Genomic DNA, 26,543 nt, shown 5'->3' on the forward strand with positions numbered 1-26,543 from the left:
TAGATGAAAAATGCATTTATTAAAACATCAGGTGAATTAGAGAAAAAATACAAACTGAAATGAAGACAAAGTGCAGGATGCTTTCTAAAGTGTTCGAGAAGAACCGCAACGTTCAGTTTCATTTAAAGAAAGATAAACCTTGATTTATTGCAGATATGCTGCATCACTTAGAGGCAACAGAGAGACTGGAGTAGAGTTACAGCAACGACCAGAGAGGAAGGAGCCCTTACTGGTCCCACGGGGGGGGGGGGGGGGGGGGGAATGTACATCCTGCATCTGTCCAATCCTAGTGTTGGGAGTAGTGGGCTGCCATATGCGGGGAGCAGGGTAGGGAACGCTGCAGGTGAGTTTAATACATATATTTCTGACTAATTGAATTCCTTGCTGTTACATTTTCTTAAAGTAGTTTAAAGTCTTTTTATTCTGAATCTGTCTCTTTGCAGACGACACCCAACGTTATTCCGATCGGCTTGTTTTTAAGATGTGCAGTTCCTGTACCAACCACTAGAGGCTTTACTGGTGAAATGATGTCATTAATGGCTCTTGGTGTCAGAAGAATTTGTTATATTTTTGCATTTATTGACAGATTTTTCGGCCTATCAGTAAATACTAAGAGTGAAAAACGCATCACTGACTGGTAATTACTCTAATTACTTAGTTCATGATAAGCTCATTAATCTGAGATGTTTCCAGAACAGTCACCATGGGTTGGGTGGGAATGATAAGGCCCTGCTTCAGTGGCTGAATCTCAGAGCTATTTCTATCCAGCATTTCTTAGAGTCAGTTTCGTCTGCTAACAGCCTGTGGTCTCTGATGACATCACTTCCTGCAGCTCTGCCTCGGTTCCTTATCAGAATCAACTGTCCTGTTTACGCTGCAGATGTGCGTCACGTCTCATGTGGATTGGGTAATCAGACTCTGTAATACTTATATTTGTGCACAGTTGCACAGTTGCCTTGTTCTGTGGGACATTAGACATCCTGCCGCTGGTCCAGAGGAACACAGTGCTCTACGCTGCTGAGTGGAAGACTTTCTGGGGGTGCTTCAGGGTGTCGGTGATGAGGCCTGTTTGGGAGTTAGTGCTGTTCTGGCTGTGCAGCCTCAGCACCTCTTTATTCCCCTCCTCCCCCCCCCGGCTGATCACCCTCCTCACGGGTAGCTCAACCCTCAGCCTCTTCCAGAAGCGAGACGTCAGCTCCCTGGATTTGTCCCCCTGCCATCGCACCAGCACCAGGGCCACCCGGGCCCTCCTCAGCTCCCTGACCAGCTCCTGCCTCCCCACCGGCTTGTACTGGACCAGGATCACACGCAGGTGCCCCCCCCGCGCCATGCTGTCGATGCCGGCCTGCAGCTCCAGCAGAGCCTGGGAGCCTCGGGAGGCGTACCCCGGACTAACCACCACCAGGAGGCGCCGGCTTCGAGCCACGAAGCTCAGAGTCTCGTCTGTGATGGCTGCAGGGGAGAGGGGTTAATGAAGGGGGGGCTGCAGCATGAGATGGTACTGTAGTATCAGTGTGTACTTGTACTCACTCCCCCCCGGCAGGCTGTCTCTGTCGAAGATACACACAGAATATCCCAGCTCGTTCTCCAGGACGCTGCGTAGCGTACAGAGCACGAAGTGCTCCTCCTCACTGCTCCTCGCATAGGAGATGTACACATCGTACTCCTTGTCGTCTACACACACACACACACAGACACACACACACACACACACACACACACACACACACAGACACACAGACACATCATTAACCGAGATCTGTAAAGTAACTAAAGGTATTTAATAAATGTAGAGGAGAACAAGTACACAGTTGCATCAAATAGAAATACTCAAGTAAAGTACAAGTACCTCAAAAAGGACAATAAGAACAGTCCTTGTCCTTCTTATAATTCATACACTACTGTATTCTTCTCTGTATTCTTCTCTGTATTATTCTCTGTTTTCTTCTCTGTTTTATAGCGGAGCCGCTCTGATGAAGTTCTCTTTTGATATCTCAGAAAGAAGGCGTCGTGTTGACGTCACGTTCTCAATATCATAGTTTCCTTATCTGCACAGGAACTCCACACTCTACATTTTAAATGTCATAAAAGTCCCCGATGTTGATCAGCAGAGGGACCTCTCCCATCAAAGAAACACACTCTGTTTTAAGTTTAGCTAACCCCCCAAAAACCCCCCCAATATCGTCCAAATCAGCCGAGACATTTTGAACTATAGTCTGCAGACGCTAATCAACCCAACTTCTGCTGACTATACATCTGTCATCACACGCACACACACACACACACACACACACACACACACACACACACACACACACACACACACACACACACACACACACACACACACACACACACACACACACACACACACACACACACACACACACACACACACACACACACACACACACACACACACACACACGCTCACCTGTGTGCCGCTCATCAGTGCCGAACCAGGAGCGGTAGAGCAGCAGCAGCTCCAGCCAGAAGACGTGATAGACAACGAAAAGGAGCAGCATGAGGACCAGCGTGGCCCCCAGACCACAGCCCAGCTCTACCGTCGGCACCGACACTGGGGGGGAAACAAAACGGGCCGAGGTGAGCCTCAGAGGCTGAGATTCCATTAAATGAATCCAAGGAGTCAGGAATAAAACACACACACTGGTTCAATGCTTTTCTATTCCCCACAGGTGACGTTAAAGAACGAACTGAGGAGGCAAAGGTTGGTACTAAAAGCCTGCATAGGTTCCAAGACCATAAACCCCGTCTTCCTCGTAAGCTTTAATGTGAAACATCAGCAGGAAGTGTTGGGTCAACTGACTGAAGCTAAACAGAGATAAATGATAGGGAGATAAAATCTTCTGGTAGCTTTCCCCAAAAGTAGAGCATTAAACTCTGCAGCAGGAGGGAGGAACTTCCTGGCTGCCCTCCAAAATAAGATGTCCTAACCCTCCCGTTGCAGCACTGCTCTGTGGGTGGTGAACCCGGCGTCGTTCCTCACGGAGCAGTTATACTGTCGGCTCAGGTCCTCAGACGAGAAGTCCTGAATCACCAGCACAGACTCCTCTGTACGGTCGCCGTAGTTGTTCTTCAGCAGTCTGCAAACACAGCATGAATTTCAAAATAAAACACTCAGCCGCAGTAAAACACAAACTGTGAGTTACCTTCAATCCTGCGAGGAGAAGAAGACAATAGGTGAAGGGAGATGAATAAGAGTAAACACTACAACTCACGTACATTTCAAAATAAAAGCCACAAACTGAATAGAAGTTGAGACCCAAAATGTCTAATAACGTTTGCTTTGACTATTAGAGATACATGTTATCACGAGCTCAGATGATCACGTTTGTGCAAGAGATAAACAACAACAAATGCTAATGTCGCACTCACACACAGATACAATCAGTCTTATCACACACCCTCCATTACGGCACCGAATACCAGGAATGACCCACACAGCAGATTTCCAAATAAAGCGTTCAGACGCCATACAGCCCGGCTGTCAGTGTGCTGCAGATTTAATGCCTCAATAAATCCTGCACGGTTGACCCTGCTGAGCTCTGCCATATATTCCCTGCACTGCTGTCGTTGGTGATGTTCATAAAGTCCGAGTTATGCTTTGATCGAGGACTGCTGGTTGAAACGGACCTCAGCGAATCTGGGATCTATCTACTGGGAAACAGACTCTAGGTGACAGATGAATAACAGGATCATGTTTGGTGTCTGAACCTGTTCTTTACTGAAGGTCTCATACTACAGACCACAGGGCTGGCGGGTACCTGTTCTGTTTGGAGAAGCGGTCGGGGAGTTTGTCCACCTTCTTCCCATCCACTGTCCACCAGAGGTCCCAGGGAGAGTCCAGGTACGGGAGCAGAGCTTTGCACACCAAACGCACCTCCGAGTCTGGGGGGGGGGGGCGTTAATCACAGCAAGTCAATTAGTTTCATATGAACACCATCAATATGATCTGACAGTTACAGTGTGTATGTTTAACGGCCAGAGCATGCGGCCCTTTCATCAGTCTATGGTTCTCAGGTGTGATGTGTCTCAACGTTTGTTTGTATCTTCTTGAGTGGCTGTTTCAAGTCATTTAGAGTCTCTATGAAGTCATTTGGAGTCTCTATGAAGTCATTTGGAGTCTCTATGAAGTCATTTGGAGTCTCTATGAAGTCATTTGGAGTCTCTATGAAGTCATTTGGAGTCTCTATGAAGTCATTTAGAGTCTCTATGAAGTCATTTGGAGTCTCTATGAAGTCATTTGGAGTCTCTATGAGTCATTTGGAGTCTCTATGAAGTCATTAGGAGTCTCTATGAAGTCATTTGGAGTCTCTATGAAGTCATTTGGAGTCTCTATGAAGTCATTTGGAGTCTCTATGAAGTCATTTGGAGTCTCTATGAAGTCATTTGGAGTCTCTATGAAGTCATTTGGAGTCTCTATGAAGTCATTTGGAGTCTCTATGAAGTCATTTGGAGTCTCTATGAAGTCATTTGGAGTCCTCTATGGAGTGTTTTTGTGTGTTTTCTAGAAATCATTTGGTGTGTTATTTGTCTTCATTGAGGTTCTTTTGCATGTATATCAAATAATGTTTCTGTCCTTTTGGTGTCTTTAAGTAGATATTTGACATCCCTTCAGGACAAAGACTCTATGGGGGGATTGAGGAGGTGCAGGAGGAGCTGGAGGGAACACCCTCTGTGATATTGCAGTCACAGAAGATAGACAGCTTCAAACGAGAGGTCTGCACATGAAACACATTCATCAAACTGTCCTCTGAAGGCATGTGATGGTGTGCGTGTTGGTGTGTGTCCATACTGGCTGTTAACGGCCTGTGAGGTTTTATTGGACGAGCTCCTGCCGAGTCTGCTAATTCTGCACACACGGTTAGCTCTGTGAGCGCCAAATCTGCCGCGAGACGCTCTCAGGAAAACACAATTTAGAGAAGTTGTTGGCAGAGGAGGAGCGGCTTAATGTTAGAGAGAGCAGCTGCAGGTGGAGGTGCCATAAAAACTCAGAAACCATAAAATCTGAAACACATGAAGCTCCATCTGGATGCTCTGCAGGCAGTGCTGCATGCAGAGGCTCATTAGCAGCACTCACAGTAATTACTGCAGTAGAGCACCGTGGCAACACCGGACTATGTGACAGAAAGATCGGTCTACGAAGGTTTATTTTATCATAGTTTTTGCAAAGTATGCTGCAAGTTCACGTCTCACTGTGTCGCTGTACATAAAGTTACATTAACAGTTTGCTGTATAATCATTGCTGTTATTGTTATCAAAGCAGTCAGACTAGTACACGGTAGTTTTATGCATAGTTGATCTATTCTGTGGAAGTGACATAAGGTACCAAAATATACATCTGGGTTTTTCTAGAAACATGTTAGTATTTGGTTGATGTTGTAATACTCGTTCGGGGCCACAAGAGGCTGAAGGGCACCAACAACTCTTGTTTCCAAATAGGACTAAAAGCACTCAGAATGAATATGTTGCATTCTGGGATATATTTAAAGACCTTTGCTCCATTAGAAAGAAAGTGGTGGATCGTAACCAAACACATGTACTTATTCATTTCATGCACTACAGAAAGAGTTGATGAATTACGTTTTGTAATAAATGAAATAAAAAATGGTTTATTCTAATAATTGATTAGCTGGTTGAAAGATATTAAATTCACAATTATTCTAATTCAAGTATTCTGAGTTATAAACTACACTTTGCTGATTGGGGAGCTAGCGTTAGCGTGAGCCGCACACTGAAACTCTATTCACAGTTTTGGCTGCTTTATACCCGAGGAGAGGAGGAGCCACACTGAAGCTGAACACTACAACTCCCATGATGCCACGCTGCATGTTTAACTCACCCAGTTTGACAGTGAAGATCTGCTCCTTAGTGGGGTTCAAGATGATTGGATATTTGGGCAGATTGGGCGGAGCTGAGAGGGAAACACGCATCAGTCACCTGACTGATACATCATTACAGTCTGTAGTATACATATACACAGTATGTAGTATACATATACACAGTATGTAGTATACATATACACAGTCTGTAGTATAAATATACACAGTATGTAGTATACATATACACAGTCTGTAGTATACATATACACAGTATGTAGTATAAATATACACAGTCTGTAGTATAAATATACACAGTATGTAGTATACATATACACAGTATGTAGTATACATATACACAGTATGTAGTATAAATATACACAGTATGTAGTATAAATATACACAGTATGTAGTATAAATATACACAGTATGTAGTATAAATATACACAGTATGTAGTATAAATATACACAGTATGTAGTAGTATGTAGTATACATATACACAGTATGTAGTATACATATACACAGTATGTAGTAGTATGTAGTATAAATATACACAGTATGTAGTAGTATGTAGTATAAATATACACAGTATGTAGTAGTATGTAGTATAAATATACACAGTATGTAGTATACATATACACAGTATGTAGTAGTATGTAGTATACATATACACAGTATGTAGTAGTATGTAGTATACATATACACAGTATGTAGTAGTATGTAGTATAAATATACACAGTATGTAGTAGTATGTAGTATAAATATACACAGTATGTAGTATACATATACACAGTATGTAGTAGTATGTAGTATAAATATACACAGTCTGTAGTAGTATGTAGTATAAATATACACAGTATGTAGTAGTATGTAGTATAAATATACACAGTATGTAGTATACATATACACAGTCTGTAGTATAAATATACACAGTATGTAGTATACATATACACAGTCTGTAGTAGTAGTAAATATACACAGTATGTAGTAGTATAATATACACAGTATGTAGTAGTATGTAGTATAAATATACACAGTATGTAGTAGTATGTAGTATAAATATACACAGTATGTAGTATACATATACACAGTCTGTAGTATAAATATACACAGTATGTAGTAGTATGTAGTATACATATACACAGTATGTAGTAGTATGTAGTATACATATACACAGTATGTAGTATACATATACACAGTATGTAGTAGTATGTAGTATAGTTGGTGACTCACTGACTCCGCTGACGTTGATGCTGCGGGTGAAGTTGAGGGCTCGTCCTCTCCTCAGGTAGGTCACCGTGCAGATGTACAGTCCCTGGTACGGTCCCAGCATCTGGTGGACCTGCAGACGGACCCCCTTCTGCTGCCGGTTGCCCCCAAAGAACGGGGGCTGCTTGCATTTCTGACAAGCACAGATACCGGTTTAACAAACTGAGGTGTAAAAGTACGGGTATTTTTACTGGTCCCACAGAGCAACCCTTACTGGTCCAAGAGAGGAACCCCTACTGGTCCCACAGAGGGGAACATCCTGCATGTAACCCATCCTAGTGCTGGGAGCAGTGGGCTGCCATATGTACGGCGCCCGGGGGGCAGTGTAGGGAATGGTGCCTTCAGGGACACCTCTGTAATCTTTCGGGGACTTGATCTGGTGACCTTCCAGTTCCCAAGCCAAGACCCTACGGACTCCACCACCACCGCCCTAGAGACGGTTTACCAAAGCAATAAACAAATGCTGATATTTCCAGCGTAGTAGCTAACCACCGCAGAAGCTGCATTTCTGTTGATTTTATTTTGGAAAACAAGCAGAAACCTGAGCTGCTTCTGTCAGCGAGTGTTTCGATCTGTTTATAAACTGGAATGAAACGTAAAACTGTAACGTTGAAATGTTCCCGGAGGCTTTTCCTCTGCATGCTCGTCTGTAAAGTTTCTTAATACAGTTGTGGAGAGCATCAGCTCTTCATACATTAAACTGCCCACTGTAGGACAATCAAATGAATAATGAACACATATCTTGAAACATAAGGAATTGCTGGTGTATAAATAATATACTTAAACTGGACATGTTTTTGTTCATCCCGTAAAATGGGTTACTTTATTTGATGTCATTTATTTCAAAGTTGTTGAACTGCGTTTCAAACAACTTCATTTGATTTGATTGAATCTGAATCTGTCTTAAATTAAACGAGTGTTGTTCTACTGTATTTATCTGCCTTTATTCTTATTCTTTTATATTGTTTCATTTATAATACTGTCTTGTTTCAAATTGTTCAACTGAAAGTACTTATGTTTACAACAGGTGTGTTTTCCTCTTACATTGTACCAGGTGACGGTGGTCATTGTGTTGACGTCGGCCACCTTGGCGGCCTCCTGCAGGTCGGGGCAGTCCATTATCTCCCCCATCTGGAAGGGAATGACCATGGGGGTCGTTTCCACGGCAACGGGAAGATCGCAGTCGTTAGCGCGGACGACCTCGTCGGGCCGAAGGACGGTCAGACGCATCGCGATCTTACTGCACGACGTCTTGTTCCTGCGGAGAGGCAACAGTAATGCTAATGTTCAGTAGCTAACCACAACAGCATCTGTGTTGTTGCTTTCTGGGGAAACAAGCATAACTCTGAGCTGTTCAGAAACTCTCAGACTTTTTCAGAAACTCTCAGATTTTTTCAGAAACTCTCAGACTTTTGACTTTGTTCAGAGACACAGTTGCACACAGAATATGCGTTCAGAAATAGAACATTATTGACATTAAATCTGGATATACTAAAACGGTATCTGCTGCAGAGTACTCACGTATCGCTATATATAATATCGCAATACTTAGCATATTGTAAAATTGCAATACGATCGTATGGTGGGGACCCTGGTGATTCTCACCCCTACTTTTTAGTTGTAGTTGCTTTGAAAAACGATCCTAAGCAGGCGCTTGGATGGGCCTCTTCGTGGTCGTCCCGTAGGTGTTGAGTTACTCTATGGGGCTTTTATTTTGAAGAACATGCCTAGTTCTGGGCTTCAGGTAAGGAAACACTCATTCCATGGGGCCTCTTGGATGATAGAGTAACACTATGGGGCTTTTATTTTGAAAACAAGCCTTACCCTGAGATACTTGTTAGAATAAATTGACTTTTAAATCTGAAAAACCTGCCTTTCCTTAGCCTCCAGTGAGGACATAGACCCTCAGGCTTTTATTCAGAAAAACGTGCCTCTTCTGGAGCGAACACGTGTTAACTGTATGTCTAACTGTCTGTCTCATATAAAGATCCTGCTCCTCCAGAAGGAGGTCATGCAGTCATACAGAAAGCAGGACGCTGATTAATCGCAGAGCAGCGAGCGGCGTTCCCACACGTTCTGTAAAGTCATTTTAGCCGTGCGAGCTGAGTGTATCGGAAAGGAAACAGGAAGTGAGTTCTGACCACACAGGAAGAGAAAGCAGAACACACTGGGCTGTTGAAATTAGTCAAAGCATCAGTAAAATGCTTTACAAACACACTGACACCTTCAGCCTGCTCTGATGTGTCCTCTGTTTGTATCAGTCCTGTTCATCTCCTTTAGCTGAGGCTCTTATCTTTCATCCAAAGAGACTCACAGTTACTTCAGAAACACAGAGACTCAAACTCTGAACAACGAGGAGAGGTCAGATATTTTCACTTCAAACAAGACCTACCAGAGTTAGAGCTGGGGGGTTAGTTACAAGGGCTAAGCTAACTCTGTAGAGTAGAGTTTAATTACCAGCAATGAAAACAGATGTGTAAAAAGCCTTTTATAATAAAAACCCACTGTGACACAAACTCTGCAAAACATACATCATTTACTCCTCCTTGTTCATATTATATTAATTTAACCTAAAGATGGTTCTCCTTTTATTTGTAGTTCCTTAATTTTTCTTTAATTTGATGTTACTTTTATGGGTTTCAATTTACAGGACTTCATTTCATTTGAATTCATTTGTATAATTCAAATTCATTTGATTTGATATCTCTTTATTTAATTACATTTTATTTCCAATGATATGATTTCATTTTATTTAACTTGATGAAATGGGTTGGACTCACCTCAGCATGCAGATGTAGAGGCCGGTGTCTGCGGCGCTGCTCGGCTGCAGCCACAGTCTGTCCCGGTCTCTGCTGAGCCTCGAGCTGCAGAAACACATCAGGTCTAATCAGAACCAGAACTGATGTCCTGTTAGCAGCTGACGCTAATGGAGCCTCCATGCATCCTGTCTGAAGGGAAATCATTAAGCTCTCCATCAGTCAGAGACGCTCGCTGAGTCTCTGGAAGCTCTTTAAACCCGTCCTGTAGCTCTGCAGGCCGAGGGGACAGACCCAGCTTTAGCTTTACCTCTCACCTCCTGTGGACCGAAGCTGGGCTATAAATCATTACATCATTATTAATGTTGTGGTATGAGATTAGATATATATTGTGGACATTTAGTGGCATCAAGTCTCCTTCAGTTATACATTTGTCTCCTTAACGTCCGCACTAATCATCAGTGTGTTCTGAGAAATAAATACAAGTTGTTTCATCAAAACCAGTCCTGATTGAACTAGCGTTACAATGATACACTCTACCATTGGATAGACTGCATCTTTATTATTGCCATGATTCAAAATGCCATGGACCAGGGAGATGCTGCCTTCAGGGACCAGCACAGAAACACCGCATCACATACCTGTAGGGGATCGGCTGCTCCAAGTCATGGCCCTCGGGGAGGCGGTACCAGAACAGGTTGTGACCGGCGCTCTGGGTTGAGGTGTAGTTGTAGACGGATGGGTGAGAGAAGAGAGGGCAGGAGAGCCAGCCCACCTCCCCCTCCAGCACTGACACCCCCCCCACACTGGACTCCCCCCAGTCATAACACATGGGCTCTAAGGGGAGACAAACATCAGGAGATGTTGATGTAGAAGAGACATGAAGAAGAGGATCTTTAAACGACTGAGGCGGTTTAAAAAACACTGACACCACAAAGTGACCGATATCTGATCAGCTGATTTTCAGACAGGTTTTTATAGCGATGGATCAGGACAGAAAGACAGTCTTTGTTCCTGAGACTTTAGAGTCTCTGAACACAGAGGGGACACATGGTTATACAAGGAGAGGATCTTTGAACGACTGAAGGGGTTTAAAAAGTAACAACTTCTGATAAACTCAAGTGTTCCCTCTCCAGGCTGGACCCTACATGACTGTGAGTCAGACAGGATATATGTGTCACGGTTTATCTTCCGTTTCGTGGTCACAAAGGTTCATTATCTCTGGAGGGTCTGAAGCCTGGATCTGAGACTCAGTGAATCTTGCAGCGGCCGTAATGAAGTTATTCTCTAAGGTTATAATCACGTTATGATGGATCGGGGTGCAGGGACGTCTCTCTCATTGGACGGCGTCCAGGCAGCTGATTGAAGGGTTTTATGCGAGCATCAAACAGAGCTTAGTGGCTCCGCCGTTAAATGGCCTTGTTACAGGAAGGACATTATCACGCTGGCATCTCATTAAAGGAGTGGAGCGCAGCGGGTCCATTAAAACCCTGACATCCTCCGAGCTGCTGCACACTAAACACTTTACAGAGGATCCGTCAGAGGCTCTATCGGAGATAAAAACGCTTCTGATGATCCATTTATTCATTATTCTGTACAACACGCTGTTCGGACTGAGGCAGGAACAACAGAGCAGGGGGGGAAGGATGACAGATAACTCTTTGGGGCTGAAAACACTCAAAATACATATTCAAACGAGGCTGAGAAGCATCTGAAGCTCGGACACGGAGTTATCATGAGGACATTGATAACACAGCGTGGCTCTTTACACATTATCATCAACATCATGTTTTTAAACCAACATGTGGAGAATCCACAGAAGGACTATGGCATCTTTTATCATTCTTTAAGAACTCTTAAGTGTCCTGGGAGGAAGATGCTGCTACGAGTTCAGAAGAAATACATGTACCTAGATCAGGGAGGTCCAACCATTTCACATTGAGGGCCACAACAACATAGGGAGGTCTGGGCCCCTCGCTAGAGGAGAGGTTTATTCCCTCATATGTTAACTTATCAGCAAAATCATTTAAATGTAAGGAAATTATTCTTGAAACCGGATAAACACCAAGAAACAACCAGCCCTCATCTCAGCTCTCCGTAGGGTTAATATCTCTTGTTACAGAGAGTGTTAAAAACAGGAGCCTCAGATTGATCATAATAAGGGGAAATGTGGAGGGTCTATCTTTTAGGTTGCTATTCAAACACATTTGTTTTATCCATTAAGATTTGTTAGAAAATGTTTTAATTGACTGAATTAATTTGAGAAGTGGGCTCCGCCTCCTCTGCTGTGGTCCAGTCAGCTCCTGGGATTTTAACTAGTTTTTAATTTGCTCTTGTTTACACAGTATTTTAACAGGGCTTTATAAACAATTGTTATGAATTTCTTTAGAGTTTTTTATAAAGTGTTTAAACTTCTTCCATCCCCGAGAGCCAGTGCACGGCCCTAACCCTAACTTTGCAATCTTTCAACATGTATAATCAAACATCGTCTGCATAGAGCATGTCATTTTATATCATTTGAACTTCAAGAAAAGAAAAATGAGCAAATCCTGCAAGAAAGTCAAGTGTCTTCTGCTACCAGGATACTCTATCTACTCATGTGTTGTTTAAAGGGTTGCATATTGACCGAAGTTAGACTGGATTTTTAAGTTTAACCTGCACTGTAATCCCAAATGCAGAGAAACTATACGAATAAGTAGTGTCAATTCTAAATAAATACATATATTCTAATAACTTCAATGTTTTGAGTTCCCGCAACAACTCTAAACAGTATTTTCCATGGAGGCGTCTGCTGAGGGTCATGGGTAATGTAGTCCAAACAACCTTCCATCATACCAGCATACTCCGGGAGTAGAGAAGCCAAACGCCTCAAACTGATGACGGCAATAAAAAAGTGCAGGAGAGACTTTAATGACAATTGATCATCAGAATTAACGCAGACTCATTATCTGCTGATTGATTTCATTGGCTAATGCTTTCAGCACTGACTCAGTCCGCAGCGGATCCATCAAATCAGAGAGACACTCATCCAGGTCCTCAAACACCTCATTTATAATGCATGAGTAATGACGCATTCAAAGACGTGATGATAATGACTGATTCCTTATTAAGGACAGCAGGAGAGGACTCTTTAAAGTAGAGACACTACATACTGATATACACCTGAACATCAGCAGGAGAGGACTCTTTAAAGTAGAGACACTACATACTGATATACACCTGAACATCAGCAGGAGAGGACTCTTTAAAGTAGAGACACTACATACTGATATACACCTGAACATCAGCAGGAGAGGACTCTTTAAAGTAGAGACTCTACATACTGATATACACCTGAACATCAGCAGGAGAGGACTCTTTAAAGTAGAGACTCTACATACTGATATACACCTGAACATCAACAGGAGAGGACTCTTTAAAGTAGAGACACTACATACTGATATACACCTGAACATCAGCAGGAGAGGACTCTTTAAAGTAGAGACTCTACATACTGATATACACCTGAACATCAGCAGGAGAGGACTCTTTAAAGTAGAGACTCTACACACTGATATACACCTGAACATCAGCAGGAGAGGACTCTTTAAAGTAGAGACACTACATACTGATATACACCTGAACATCAGCAGGAGAGGACTCTTTAAAGTAGAGACACTACATACTGATATACACCTGAACATCAGCAGGAGAGGACTCTTTAAAGTAGAGACTCTACATACTGATATACACCTGAACATCAGCAGGAGAGGACTCTTTAAAGTAGAGACTCTACACACTGATATACACCTGAACATCAGCAGGAGAGGACTCTTTAAAGTAGAGACACTACATACTGATATACACCTGAACATCAGCAGGAGAGGACTCTTTAAAGTAGAGACACTACATACTGATATACACCTGAACATCAGCAGGAGAGGACTCTTTAAAGTAGAGACACTACATACTGATATACACCTGAACATCAGCAGGAGAGGACTCTTTAAAGTAGAGACTCTACATACTGATATACACCTGAACATCAGCAGGAGAGGACTCTTTAAAGTAGAGACTCTACATACTGATATACACCTGAACATCAGCAGGAGAGGACTCTTTAAAGTAGAGACACTACATACTGATATACACCTGAACATCAGCAGGAGAGGACTCTTTAAAGTAGAGACACTACATACTGATATACACCTGAACATCAGCAGAGAGGACTCTTTAAAGTAGAGACACTACATACTGATATACACCTGAACATCAGCAGGAGAGGACTCTTTAAAGTAGAGACACTACATACTGATATACACCTGAACATCAGCAGGAGAGGACTCTTTAAAGTAGAGACTCTACATACTGATATACACCTGAACATCAGCAGGAGAGGACTCTTTAAAGTAGAGACACTACATACTGATATACACCTGAACATCAGCAGGAGAGGACTCTTTAAAGTAGAGACACTACATACTGATATAGCATCAGGGCCGGTGACACCAGCAGAATCAATACACTGATCAGGAAAGCTGGCTCTGTCATCGCTTCAAACTGGACCCTTTAGAGGCTGTGGTGGAGAGGAGGACTCTGAACAGACTGCTGTCCATCATGGATAAACCCCCACCTGCAGCTGGAAGGACAGTGGAGCTCCTTCTCCAACAGACTGCTCCAGCTCCTCACCAGGACAGGTTCAGCAGAACCTCCCTGCCCTCAGCAGTAACTCTGTGCTATAGCTCCCCTCTGGCTGCAGGACTCTCTGCTCTATATTTCTATTTCTTTTTTTTTTGCCATGCTTCATATTGTATTGTATTTTGCTGCGGTAACGAAAACATTTCCCAATTTGGGATAAATAAAGTATTTCTGATTCTGATTCTGAAGGATGAGGAGATAGCTAGAGGTTTCTCTCAGAAACCCCCAGTGGATGTGGGGTAAAATACCCCAAACTGGTTTAAACCGGTGGAAAACATTCAAATGAACAAGTAGATGTATTTCTCATTTGTTCCTCCTGGTTTAGTTTCTTGGTTTTAATTGCAACGTCCCCAGAGATTTAGTCTCAGTAGCGGATTGAACTCAGCGCAGTGTGGGCCGACAGCGTCCTGGTTTGGGTCCGGAGCCTCAGTTTGAGAGCCTATAGTGCAGGAGAGTTTCAGCCCCACTGCTTTTAGGATCCTGTACCCTGAGCGCTAGATTAATGGAGGCTCCCTACACCTCCTGTACAGAGTGTGTGTGTGTGTGTGTGTGTGTGTGTGTGTGTGTGTGTGTGTGTGTGTGTGTGTGTGTGTGTGTGTGTGTGTGTGTGTGTGTGTGTGTGTGTGTATGTGTGTGTGTGTGTGTGTGTGTGTGTGTGTGTGTGTGTGTGTGTGTGTGTGTGTGTGTGTGTGTGTGTGTGTGTGTGTCTTGGTAATTGACCTGTCAGGTTTTCCTGCCCAGAGTATTAGTCTTTCTATTAAAACCTTCTCCAACACGTATACCCTCCTCCCTCACTATCCTCCTATCAGTCTGCAGTCACACACACACACACACACACACACACACACACACACTAGGAGTGTAATAAATGTTGGGGAGAGTTTTATGTTTATTCTGCAAGACCTGAACATGTTTCTCTACAAAAACTAGACCCCCTGAAACCCTGACATGACTCAGCATCTCCTCACTTCCTGTCCCTGGTGTGGAGGTCAATGGTTTCTGGATGTATTTTTGGTTGCTCATCTGGAATCAGGTCTGTGGTTAACACAAGCTGGAGAGGTTTTCACATGTTCTACATAGAACACGTCAGTAAATACCCCACTGAGGGATTTAAAACATCCTTCCCCAACCCCCCCAATGTACGTCCATCCATCGTTTCACCCTCCCTCATTTTACATCTACCCGTCCTCCCCTTAACCCTAATTTAACATCCATCGTCCCCCCCAACCCCCACTTTATTCCTCCCTGTATATCCATCCTCCTCCAACCCACTGCCCCCCAGCCCCCCCGGACAGTGTTAAATGACCTTCCTCTCCAGGACCATCCGTTGCTTCTGCTTTTAATTAACCCCGGCTCTGAGAGCAGACTCTCTACCTTCTGTGGACGCTGGGGGGGGGGGGTGTCTGAGCATCAGCAGTTTTACATCCAAATGAAACATAAAACCACATCTGCAACGAACAACTAACCAGAGAAACGTCCTTCCCACGTCAGCTGGACTGACAACAGCATCTCTGGCAGCTTTGAATAAAGAATAACTATCATGATCACAAACACCAACACGTTCTCCTGTGGACCGACCAATGAATGCAGCTGTCATTAAACCCATTCATGCATTAGGGTCTGCAACTAAGAAAACAGGAGACAGTGTCACCATCACTGTGGAACACTCACCATTTTACTTTTCTTACTTTTCCTCAGAATTGGACTTTTTTCCTGAATTTCTTCGGGGCTCTGTTTTCAGACGGACGGTGAAAATGATTTTTTCTCAGACATTGAATTTTCTTTCAAGATGTCACTTTTTTTTTTCTCCTGATTTTAGATTTGATTTCTTTGTTTCTATAATTTCACATTTTTCATAATTTGACTTTTTTATTTTTGACTTTCATTCAGAATTCTTTCATAATTCCATTTTTTCATCATTTATATTTTCCCTGTGGGTAACTTTTTGCTTTCTTTTTCATAATTGGACTTTTTTTCAGAATTTAGACTGGGCTCTGGTTTCAGACGGAGGGTGAGAAGAGGAGCTGCAGCACAGGCAGTATGAGAATAATGAAGAGCTTTCTGACCATTAAAGGAAAGTGTTGTTGGACTGCTGGGACTGACACTCCATCACCCCCCCCCCACAGCTGGGACCTACCTGACGGCTGATTGACAGCTGGTGTTATCCCGCCCACAGTGACGAGGATGAACAGGAGGGTGGAGACGAAGGACGCCCTGCAGAGAGACAGACTGTTTAAGGCGCACGTTGGGAAAGTAAGCAGGTTAAACATTTGAGTCACGTTTCAAACAAAAGTGATTTGAGATGGAAATGTTTTCTGAAAACAGGAACAGAATGTAGAATAATTGAGAAAAACACCCAAAGAATGCATGAAAAATGTCCCAAAAATATGACAGAATTATCTTTGAAACAAATAAATACCTTAAATGTTTTAAAAACAATTATCAAACATTTGAAGAACATTTAAAAGTGTCAAAAATGAGAAGACTCACGTGAACAATCGAACACCGTGAAAGAGAGTCAGATGTGACGGTGTTACAGAACACCATGCTAAACTGCTCTACATTATAAAACGCAGAACAGATTGTGAGAAATATTGGAGAATAAAGTCTCAAAAAATTGAAAAATGACCTAAAATGATTTGAAACATGTCCAAAGAAATTCATCCAAACTTTCCAAATAAACTGGAGATGCATACCAAACCAAAATGGAAACACACAGATTGGACCCTCACCCTAGTCTAATCATATTAATGATTTTGGGGGGTTTAGTACAAGATGGGATGTAGCTTTCCAATAAATGAAGCCTTAGCTTGACGCTCGTAGCAATTTCCCTCGTCGTAATCCACATCAAAAAATCCACAGGACAACTCGGTAAATTCAACCGTTTACTTCAATTCAAGATGAAATAAGCACAGAAAATAATGTCTTTTTACAAAGTTATACAGTTTATCCAAAGATCGAGAGAGAGTGAGAGAGGTCAAAAAACTGTGTGGCTCCACTCTTGCATTTCCTGACTGACCCCAGATTAACCCCGGAAACTCCTCCCATGAGTGTATCAAAACACCAACAAACTGCATTTAGGCTCCTACATTACCGGCCCCTAATTGTAATCAATGCCCTTGAAGACAATTACTCAAACTTTTAACTTAAATTAAAGGAGCCTACATGCTATGTTACTTTTACTGTAGTTAAAGAACAACAATATAAACAAATCTTATTCTTGTTCATCGCCCTGTCCAAACGGGTCTTTCAAAACAGTTCATCAATTATCTTCTGATTCTTGCAGAAGACATAGCTTTGTTATTGGACGACAAAGCTCATTGGTCTTGGTCTTGACTTTCACCTGACGAACCAGGCCTTTCTTGTCGGGAAAGGTTTCCACAATTCTTCCAAGTGGCCATGAATTTCTGGGTGAAGTGTCGTCTACAATCAGCACCACGTCACCGACGCAGAAGTTTCTTCCAGGCGTGAACCATCGTTGACGTTCTTGAAGCTGCATGAGGTATTCCCTGCACCAGCGTTTCCAGAAAGTCTTGAACCTTGTGCTTTCACTGTTCAAGTACTTTAACACAGCCGTGCTATCTGTCCAAAAGATGGAGTCGTGAAGTTCCAGTTCGAGCTCTATCTCCAGAAGCTTGTCCATTTTGATTGCAACTGTGGCTGCAGTCAGTTCCATTCTTGGTATGGTTGGGGACTTCAAGGGCGCGACCCTTGCCTTTTCCTCTTCAGGTATTGAGTTGAGTAACTTCCGGCTGTTGCTTGACCATTTTGTTAGTCGAAATCCACCTTTTGCCAACATGTTCCTCAGGTCGGCGCAAAGGGCGATTGCTGTGTCTTCATCAGTAGTTGACTTAAGACAGTCATCTACGTAGAATTTTTTCTTGACTGTTCTGGCAGCTTCCTGACAGAATTCTTCCTCAAAATCTGTTGCACATTTCTGAAGCGCAAAGGTTGCCACACTTGGCGATGATGTTGCGCCAAAGATGTGGACCAACATCTTGTGTTCAACAAGTTCCTGCTCATAGTTCCCGTCAGGCCACCAGAGAAACCTGAGGAGATCCGTGTCTTCATTGCTGACCCTGACCTGGTAGAACATGGCCTCCACGTCAGCCATAACTGCCACAGTCTCTTGTCGGAACCTCATAAGGACCCCCACTAGTGAGCTTGTCAGGTCCGGTCCCTGCAGGAGCTGTTGGTTCAGCGATGTCCCTCCAAAGCTTGCTCCACAGTCAAAGACGACGCGCAGTTTTTGCTTGACTGGATGTCTGACTCCATGATGAGGCAGATACCATGTCCGCCCTTCAGTTGGCTCCTGTTCTGTACTGTCGAGCTTTACAGCATGACCTTTCTTGAGTATGTCATCCATGAATGCAACGTATTCCGCATAAAACTTGGCGTCTTTAGAGAATCTTTTTCGTAAGTTCAAAGCCCGTTGCGCTGCAACTGATCTGTTGTTTGGCATACACAATGACTTGTTCCTCACTGGAAGACACACACTGTAATGACCGTCCGAAAGTTTTGCGGATTGACACACCGTGTTGACGAACTTGTGATCATCCTTGGACATTTCGATATCCTCGTCTTGTCCGGCATCGGGAAAGTCCTGCTTGAACTGCAGTTGCCAGAGCTCTTCTAGCTTAGCTACTGAGATTCGATTAGCAAAGACTTCTGTCAATCTGTTTGTCTCCATTGTACCACTTCCACCCCTGAGCGGTCCATTTACAGTCCAGCCTAATATTGTTCTCACGGCGTATGGTCCATCGTCCACGCTGTTGACCACTTGTAGTGGCTCCATCGCCTTGGGAACATTTGCTCCAATGAGTAATCCAACCCCAGCTTTGATAGTGGGAAGTTTCACCTCCTTTAGGTGAGGCCAACTGTTAACATCCTCTTGGCGGGGGATATTATCTTTGGTTACAGGGATGTGTTTTTGTGAATACACCTCTGAAAGTTCAATAAACTGGTTGCCATCCAGACTACTGATTTCCAGTCCAGTGACAATGCATGCGTTCACAACAGATTCATTACCCATAGTACGCAACAAGATATTAACATTGCGTCCATTCATGTTAAGTTGGTTTATCAGTGACTCTGTAGCGAAAGTAGCTGAGCTACCTGGGTCCAAAAAGGCATATGTTCTCACTGCCTTGGTTCCTTTTTGTGCCTTGACACACACTGGAATAATGGAAAGGACACAATCCTCCTTACCGGCCCCAATGATGCCAACAGTTTCAGTCATTTGTACAAGAGCACTTGATAAAGATTGTTGTCCACGACTTTCTGTTGCAGTTTCTCCCTGCAAGTCTTTAGTGTACATGTGCAGCAGTGTGGGATGCAGTCGAGAGCACTCTTCACATTGAACTTTCTCTTTGCAGCTGCTACTCATGTGACCGTGTTTCAAACATGCAAAACACAAACCTTTGCGTCTCAAGAAGTCAATCTTCTCTTTGTGTGGCTTGCCCTTGAGTTTTCTGCAGACTGTGAGGCTGTGTTGCTCTCCTTTGCAATAAACACAAGGCTTGCTGTTTGCGTCCACTGTGACAGGTTGTGTTTTTAAAGTTGCTTGCTTGTCGTTTTCCATCTTGACTTTGTTTTCGATTCCGGCGGGAACAACGGCAGTTGTGAATACCTTCTTGGGTTTGAATGTCTCGGCATATTGTGGTTTTGGTCGGACTGGGTCTTTCATGCCTGTGGTGGTTTCTTTTATGTTTCCATAGAGTGGGTGTAACATATATCTAACCTGCTTGTTGACAAAGTTGACGAAATCCTTGAACTTCGCTCTTTTCTTTGTTTTTTCTTGTAGGTCGCAGGCAGACTTTCTCCAGGTTTCTTTGAGTCTGTATGGAAGCTTGTTAGCCAATGCCTTTATGTTAGCTGTGTTATCCAAGTCTTCCATGTAGCTAATATCTGTCATTGTGTTTGAGCATCCAGTGAGGAATAATGCGAAGGACTGTAGTGCAGCGCCATCTTCTGGCTTAATTGTCTGCCAATCCAAAGCCTCCATTATGTAAGCTTCTGCTATCTTGTAGTCGTCGCCGAAAAACTCCTTCAGCATTTGTTTTGCTTTAGCATAACCTGCTGAGGGTTCCATGTGGATGCAGCTCTTAACTAAGTCGTGCGGTTGTCCACTTGTGTACTGCAGCAAAAATTGTAGGCGATCACGATTGTCGCCAGTGCGGCCTTCAACTCCATGTTCAATAGATCTGATAAAGGATTTATATTCAAGCGGGTCACCCTTGAATATTGGAATAGTGAGATGGGGAAGTAATGAAGCGTTGTGATTCTTCACCAGATACTCTGTCACATTGACTTGCTGAGAGATGGCCTTGCATAGACTATCAAGCCCAGGTCCACTATTGAGTTCCATGTCTTTTGCAGTTGAGGCTCTTTGAGGCATTGCTGGCTGAAGAATGGGTTTAACGTCGGGGTTAGTTATGACGTGCTGTGATGGTAGTTGAAAAGTAGTTTTTACCTCTGTTTCGCCAACCTGTTCATCAATGTCATTGATGCTCGTGCCTGCTTGTGTGTATTCATATTTTTGCAAAACTTCAATTTTTGCATCTGACTCAGCAAGAGCAGTCTGCATTTCATGCATTTCTTTTCTAGCCTTTATGGCGGCTTCTATTCTTTTGTGCTCTGCTTCTCTGTATCCCTTTTCTGCATGCCAATCTGCTTCTTCCTTTTCTATGGCCAACTTCTCCCTTAAAGCAGCAGCCTTTGCATTTAAAGATGCACGCTCCATTTCTGCCTTTATTCTGACTGAGGAAGAAGCTGACCACTCGCTTCCAAATAGTGATCCGCGTCTACTTGTACGTTTAGTAGTCGATTTTGACGATGTAGACCTGTTATCTGTGTGTGTTACTTGTTCATCACACTCTTCAGCCTGCACTGAGCGTTTCATGACCTCTTTCATCCATTCCTCACATTTCCAGAAGAAATCATCCATTGATTTATCTTTAGGATCAAACCAATTCTTTTGATTATCAGCATATTCATCCTCATCCATGAATTGTTGCAAACCAGAATTTAGGTTGGACAACTCTTGATGCAAAATACTAAAGTCAACACGCAATTTATTTTTTACAGTGTCGACATTTGCATCGTCTTCCATTAATTGCTCAATTTGCTTTATCATGCTAGTTAGCTGGGACAGCTTGCATTTGCGTGCTTGGATTTGTCTAGCCTTGCGTTCCTCTACAGCCTTCTCAGTCATTTTTACTGTTCGTTTTCCACTGTCTTGTTCATCCATAACAAGCTGAATTTTCCACACTTAGCCTACTTGGTAAAAATGTCGAAGCACCGCAGAGTGAGCGTTACGCTTGAAATCCGTTCCACTTCGTCATTCAGCCGAACGACGGGCACGGCACGCGCATGCACTTCACTGCCGTCCTTGTAAAGTAGCGTCAATTAGCGATCCGCGGCCGAGCAAAGGCAGATAAAACTTACGGTTTGTTGAATTATCTTCTCAATACCACCGTGAAGTCAGTGCAAAGTTCCTTCTTTCGTTATCCGTTTCGAGTCAAGCCGTTCCAAATTCCAGTAGCGTAAATCCATGCAGAGCTAGTTTTTTGACTAATGTAGCTTTCCAATAAATGAAGCCTTAGCTTGACGCTCGTAGCAATTTCCCTCGTCGTAATCCACATCAAAAAATCCACAGGACAACTCGGTAAATTCAACCGTTTACTTCAATTCAAGATGAAATAAGCACAGAAAATAAATGTCTTTTTACAAAGTTATACAGTTTATCCAAAGATCGAGAGAGAGTGAGAGAGGTCAAAAAACTGTGTGGCTCCACTCTTGCATTTCCTGACTGACCCCAGATTAACCCCGGAAACTCCTCCCATGAGTGTATCAAAACACCAACAAACTGCATTTAGGCTCCTACAGGGGATGTTTTGTAAATCCTCTCAATCTGTATACTGGAAGCGACAGATGATAAGATAGCAATTATGGTAATCCATGACCAGCTTCCTATAGATGACCCAAACTCAGGCACTCTGTCTCTCACCTAAGACCAACGTCATTATTAAAATGTCAAAGTTAGATAATTGAGCTTCACCTTTCCCTACCTCTCCATCCTTCACTTAATGACTGCTTCTAACGCGAGAGCGTCATGTGAGACAGAAGCTGAGTCTCATCATACTGAGAGATCGGCATCAGAGACCATGAGAGAGGACAGGCGGGGGGGAGGGGGATAGAACGAGACAACAGAAGTAAAATTGTGAATTTCTTTTCAAATTGATGTCAAAAATATCTGGGAAAATGTCCCAGAAACGATCTGAATAAACATTAGTAAAAGGCTTAAGAAATAATTGAAGAATATGTGAATAAAGTCTAAAAGGAAACGGGAAACACTTTCCAAGTATGTTGAATATTAAGTATGTTGAATATTAAGTATGTTGAATATTAAGTGTGTTGAATATTAAGTGTGTTGAATATTAAGTGTGTTGAATATTAAGTATGTTGAATATTAAGTATGTTGAATATTAAGTGTGTTGAATATTAAGTGTGTTGAATATTAAGTGTGTTGAATATTAAGTGTGTTGAATATTAAGTGTGTTGAATATTAAGTATGTTGAATATTAAGTGTGTTGAATATTAAGTGTGTTGAATATTAAGTATGTTGAATATTAAGTGTGTTGAATATTAAGTATGTTGAATATTAAGTGTGTTGAATATTAAGTGTGTTGAATATTAAGTGTGTTGAATATTAAGTGTGTTGAATATTAAGTGTGTTGAATATTAAGTATGTTGAATATTAAGTGTGTTGAATATTAAGTATGTTGAATATTAAGTGTGTTGAATATTAAGTGTGTTGAATATTAAGTGTGTTGAATATTAAGTATGTTGAATATTAAGTGTGTTGAATATTAAGTGTGTTGAATATTAAGTATGTTGAATATTAAGTGTGTTGAATATTAAGTATGTTGAATATTAAGTATGTTGAATATTAAGTATGTTGAATATTAAGTATGATGATTATTAAGTGTGTTGAATATTAAGTGTGTTGAATATTAAGTATGTTGAATATTAAGTGTGTTGAATATTAAGTATGTTGAATATTAAGTGTGTTGAATATTAAGTATGTTGAATATTAAGTATGTTGAATATTAAGTATGTTGGGAAAATGTCTTGAAGATTAAGTGAAAAATGTCCAAATTAAAAAATGTCTTTTTTTAAAGTGAAAATTGGCTAAATTTAGCACGAAAAAGGAGAAAAATGTTGAATCAAATGTGAAAATCCACCAAGAGAATCTGAAAAAATCTCCCAAAAAGATGTGAAAACAGAATCAAATGTCTGATGTCTTTCATGCCAGACGGCGCTCTCATAGGGGAGACAATTACTACATGTATTAGAGAGTAATAAACCAAGAGGTTCAGTCAGGTTCAGCCTGCTCAGTCAGAGAAGGATTACAGGTGTCCTGCACCGGGACGTCCTCTACAGGAGACAGGTGTCCCCATTTTTCAGAATAAAAGCCCAGGGAGCGTAATGCTGAGGAGCAGAGTTTTAGAAAAGACAGACGGAGAGAGAGAGAGAGAGTCATGGTCGACCGACAGGCAGAACTAATGGAGCCCAGGAGGGACATCCATCACACACACACACACACACACACACACACACACACACACACACACACACACACACACACACACACACACACACACACACACACACACACAGGACTTGGATTCCATTGAAGGCTAGAGTAGAGCACTCTGACGGAGGCCCCTGAGGGTCAGACGGTTGGGAGGACGGGCTGCAAAATATACAACAGGTATTTTAGTTCAGCTGAAGACGTGTTATCACCATCCTCTCGTGCAGGTACGTGTCTCTATCGACCCGTGGACCGGACTGGGCTCATTGATTTCAGTTTACTGGGCTCTACTTCCTGTTGGAGGACAGCCTGTAGGTCTATAGGACTTACTGCATGTCAATGGCCCCACTTTGTCTCAACAAAGATCAATATTCCGCTGAATTTCTGTGAAATATTTCCATAAAATATGGGAAAGAATATGTGAAAAATGAACAAAACAACTTTAAATATTTGAATAATAAACAGACTGCTCCACGGACTGGGATCCAACCAGCAACCTACTGGTTCAGAGATGACCTCACAGCCAACGGATGCCTCTCATGAACAGGATCAGCGCCACAGGATCCCCTCACCCTGCCTTACTCTAGAGACCCCCCGCAGTGATGTCCTTTCACTGCTACAGATATTACTGTAACGGACTGAAGGAGGTCCCGTCTCTCAGAGGCTGAGGCCCCCCAGATCCACCTGTTCTACAAACCAGTTAGACCAGTTCTTTAAATCTGCCTCACTTAAAGACTCTGTTTATAATAACACATATGACGATGATGATGACGATGATGATGATGAAGAGGCAGGTGTGCTGCAGTGTGTTTGTGCTGATTCTGCAGAATCCTCACGCTGATGGGATTAAGTTTAATCTGATTATCATCGATGGAGAACTCTCTGCCAACGGACTCTAAACCCTTCATCATCCAGACCAACTTTCAGTGAATTTAGAAAAGGTGTGTGTGGATATTCATGAAGAGTAGAAACAGTATGACGCTGTGTGTGCCAGTTTTTATGAAACAGTGAATACAGAGGAGGTCAAATCAGCACCAAAACAGGAGCAAAAGGCTGAAGAAATTGTGAAATATATCCCAGAAATATGTGATTAAATGTCCCAAAAACATGGGATATTGATGTGGAAAATATCTGGTTCACGTCCAAAGAATAACAATAAAAGTTCCAACAGAATAAGGAGGTGAAAGGAGCACAGCCTTAAAGAGCAGTGAAATACTGAAGCAGAAACACAGAATTAATGAAGTAAACAAACATGAGACCAGAGTGGATTATTACGTAGAAAATATCTGGCTAAAATGTCCTAAAAATAGTGCTGCATAGATGAACCGAGCCCTCGGAGCACAGCGTGAAGTGCGAGAAACAAAACAAACATCTGCGGAGAAAGTCGAGAGGATTCCTGAGCGACGAGGGGAAATGCTGTCGAAAATATCCGGAAACAAAGTCCTACAAATATTTGTAAAAGTCTCCAAAAAAAAATAGTCCGAACCTCCGAAGAAACTGGGAAACATGTCTGGAAATGATTTCTAAACTGCGTGAACAGAGGGGTGAGCAGTAGCCTATCAGAGCCGACCAGCAGAACCAGTCTGACGAACCAGGCTGATGTGCTCCCAGTTATCATGAACTGGTACCAGTAACCAACAGAACTATTCCTCTGGCTCTCTGATGAGGCTCTAACCCCGACCTAACACTGGTTCCTCTGTGATAACAAGGATCCAGATGTTCCCTTCGGTGCGACAGACGGTAAACGGACCCACGGAACCCTCTCCGCCGGTCCGGAGAGGAACACTTTCTGACAGAAACACAAGCAGGACTTACATGGAGAGCAGGTCTGGGAGGTCTGCCGCTGAGGAGGAGTAGATCGGGGTTATCTCGGTGTGTGTGAGTGTGTGTCCTTCTGCTGCAGCCTCACACACACTCTCTGGTTAGCTCCGCAGCACCGGGAGCTCTGAAGATTTACAGCCGCCTGTCAGCGCTGCGTCTCGGCTGTAAATCTGCTGGAGTAACGGTGGAGCACCGTGAAGTCCTCAGCCGTGTGTGTGTGTGTGTGTGTGTGTGTAGGAAGTACAGCTGATCGTATTCCGGTTGACGCTCCTCCCTCGTTGCGAAATGCATCAGAGATATTTCCCAACAGTCCAAACAGAGGAACATCAAGCCACTGACCTGTTGAAACAAAAACGGATTTAAAGTCACGTGACAGCTGTGTTATTGACCAACACACCGAGGAAAGCACTTAATCGGTGTGTTGTTCAATAAGCTGTGACTTTTACCTATATTTCAGTTCCAGCTGTGCACTGTGTGTAAAGTCCCTCTCAGTGCCTTCTCTCTGTACGGAGCTGTCTGAAGGAAAGGGGGATTCTGGGAAATGTAGGAAGTGTAGTTTAAAAAAAGAAGTGTTTTCTTAATAT

General features: G+C 42.8%; 1 protein-coding gene across 1 annotated transcript; it reads right to left on the reverse strand.

Annotated features, from left to right (window-relative positions):
- LOC134880019 (interleukin-1 receptor accessory protein-like) lies at positions 1-26,298 on the reverse strand. The gene is made up of 12 exons (XM_063906676.1): positions 25,954-26,298; positions 16,681-16,757; positions 10,508-10,703; positions 9,891-9,974; positions 8,155-8,368; positions 7,075-7,243; positions 5,864-5,935; positions 3,786-3,909; positions 2,956-3,104; positions 2,435-2,578; positions 1,531-1,674; positions 1-1,452 (listed from the first exon to the last, which is right to left on the reverse strand). Coding segments are annotated over exons 1-12 (1,818 nt in total). The 5' UTR covers positions 25,956-26,298; the 3' UTR covers positions 1-1,009.
- Between the last annotated feature and the right edge of the window lie 245 nt (positions 26,299-26,543).

The sequence above is a fragment of the Eleginops maclovinus genome, chromosome 18 (assembly GCF_036324505.1).
Source record: "Eleginops maclovinus isolate JMC-PN-2008 ecotype Puerto Natales chromosome 18, JC_Emac_rtc_rv5, whole genome shotgun sequence".
Taxonomy (NCBI): domain Eukaryota; kingdom Metazoa; phylum Chordata; class Actinopteri; order Perciformes; family Eleginopidae; genus Eleginops; species Eleginops maclovinus.

Bases quoted from the DNA above. Each gene is read 5' to 3' on its own strand.
- LOC134880019 (XM_063906676.1), bottom strand. The intron at 5,936-7,074 runs GTGAGTCACCAA...TTTCCCTCTCAG, and splicing joins CATCAACGTCAGCGGAGTCA to CTCCGCCCAATCTGCCCAAA. The intron at 1,675-2,434 runs GTGAGCGTGTGT...GTGTGTGTGTAG, and splicing joins CACTGATGAGCGGCACACAG to ACGACAAGGAGTACGATGTG.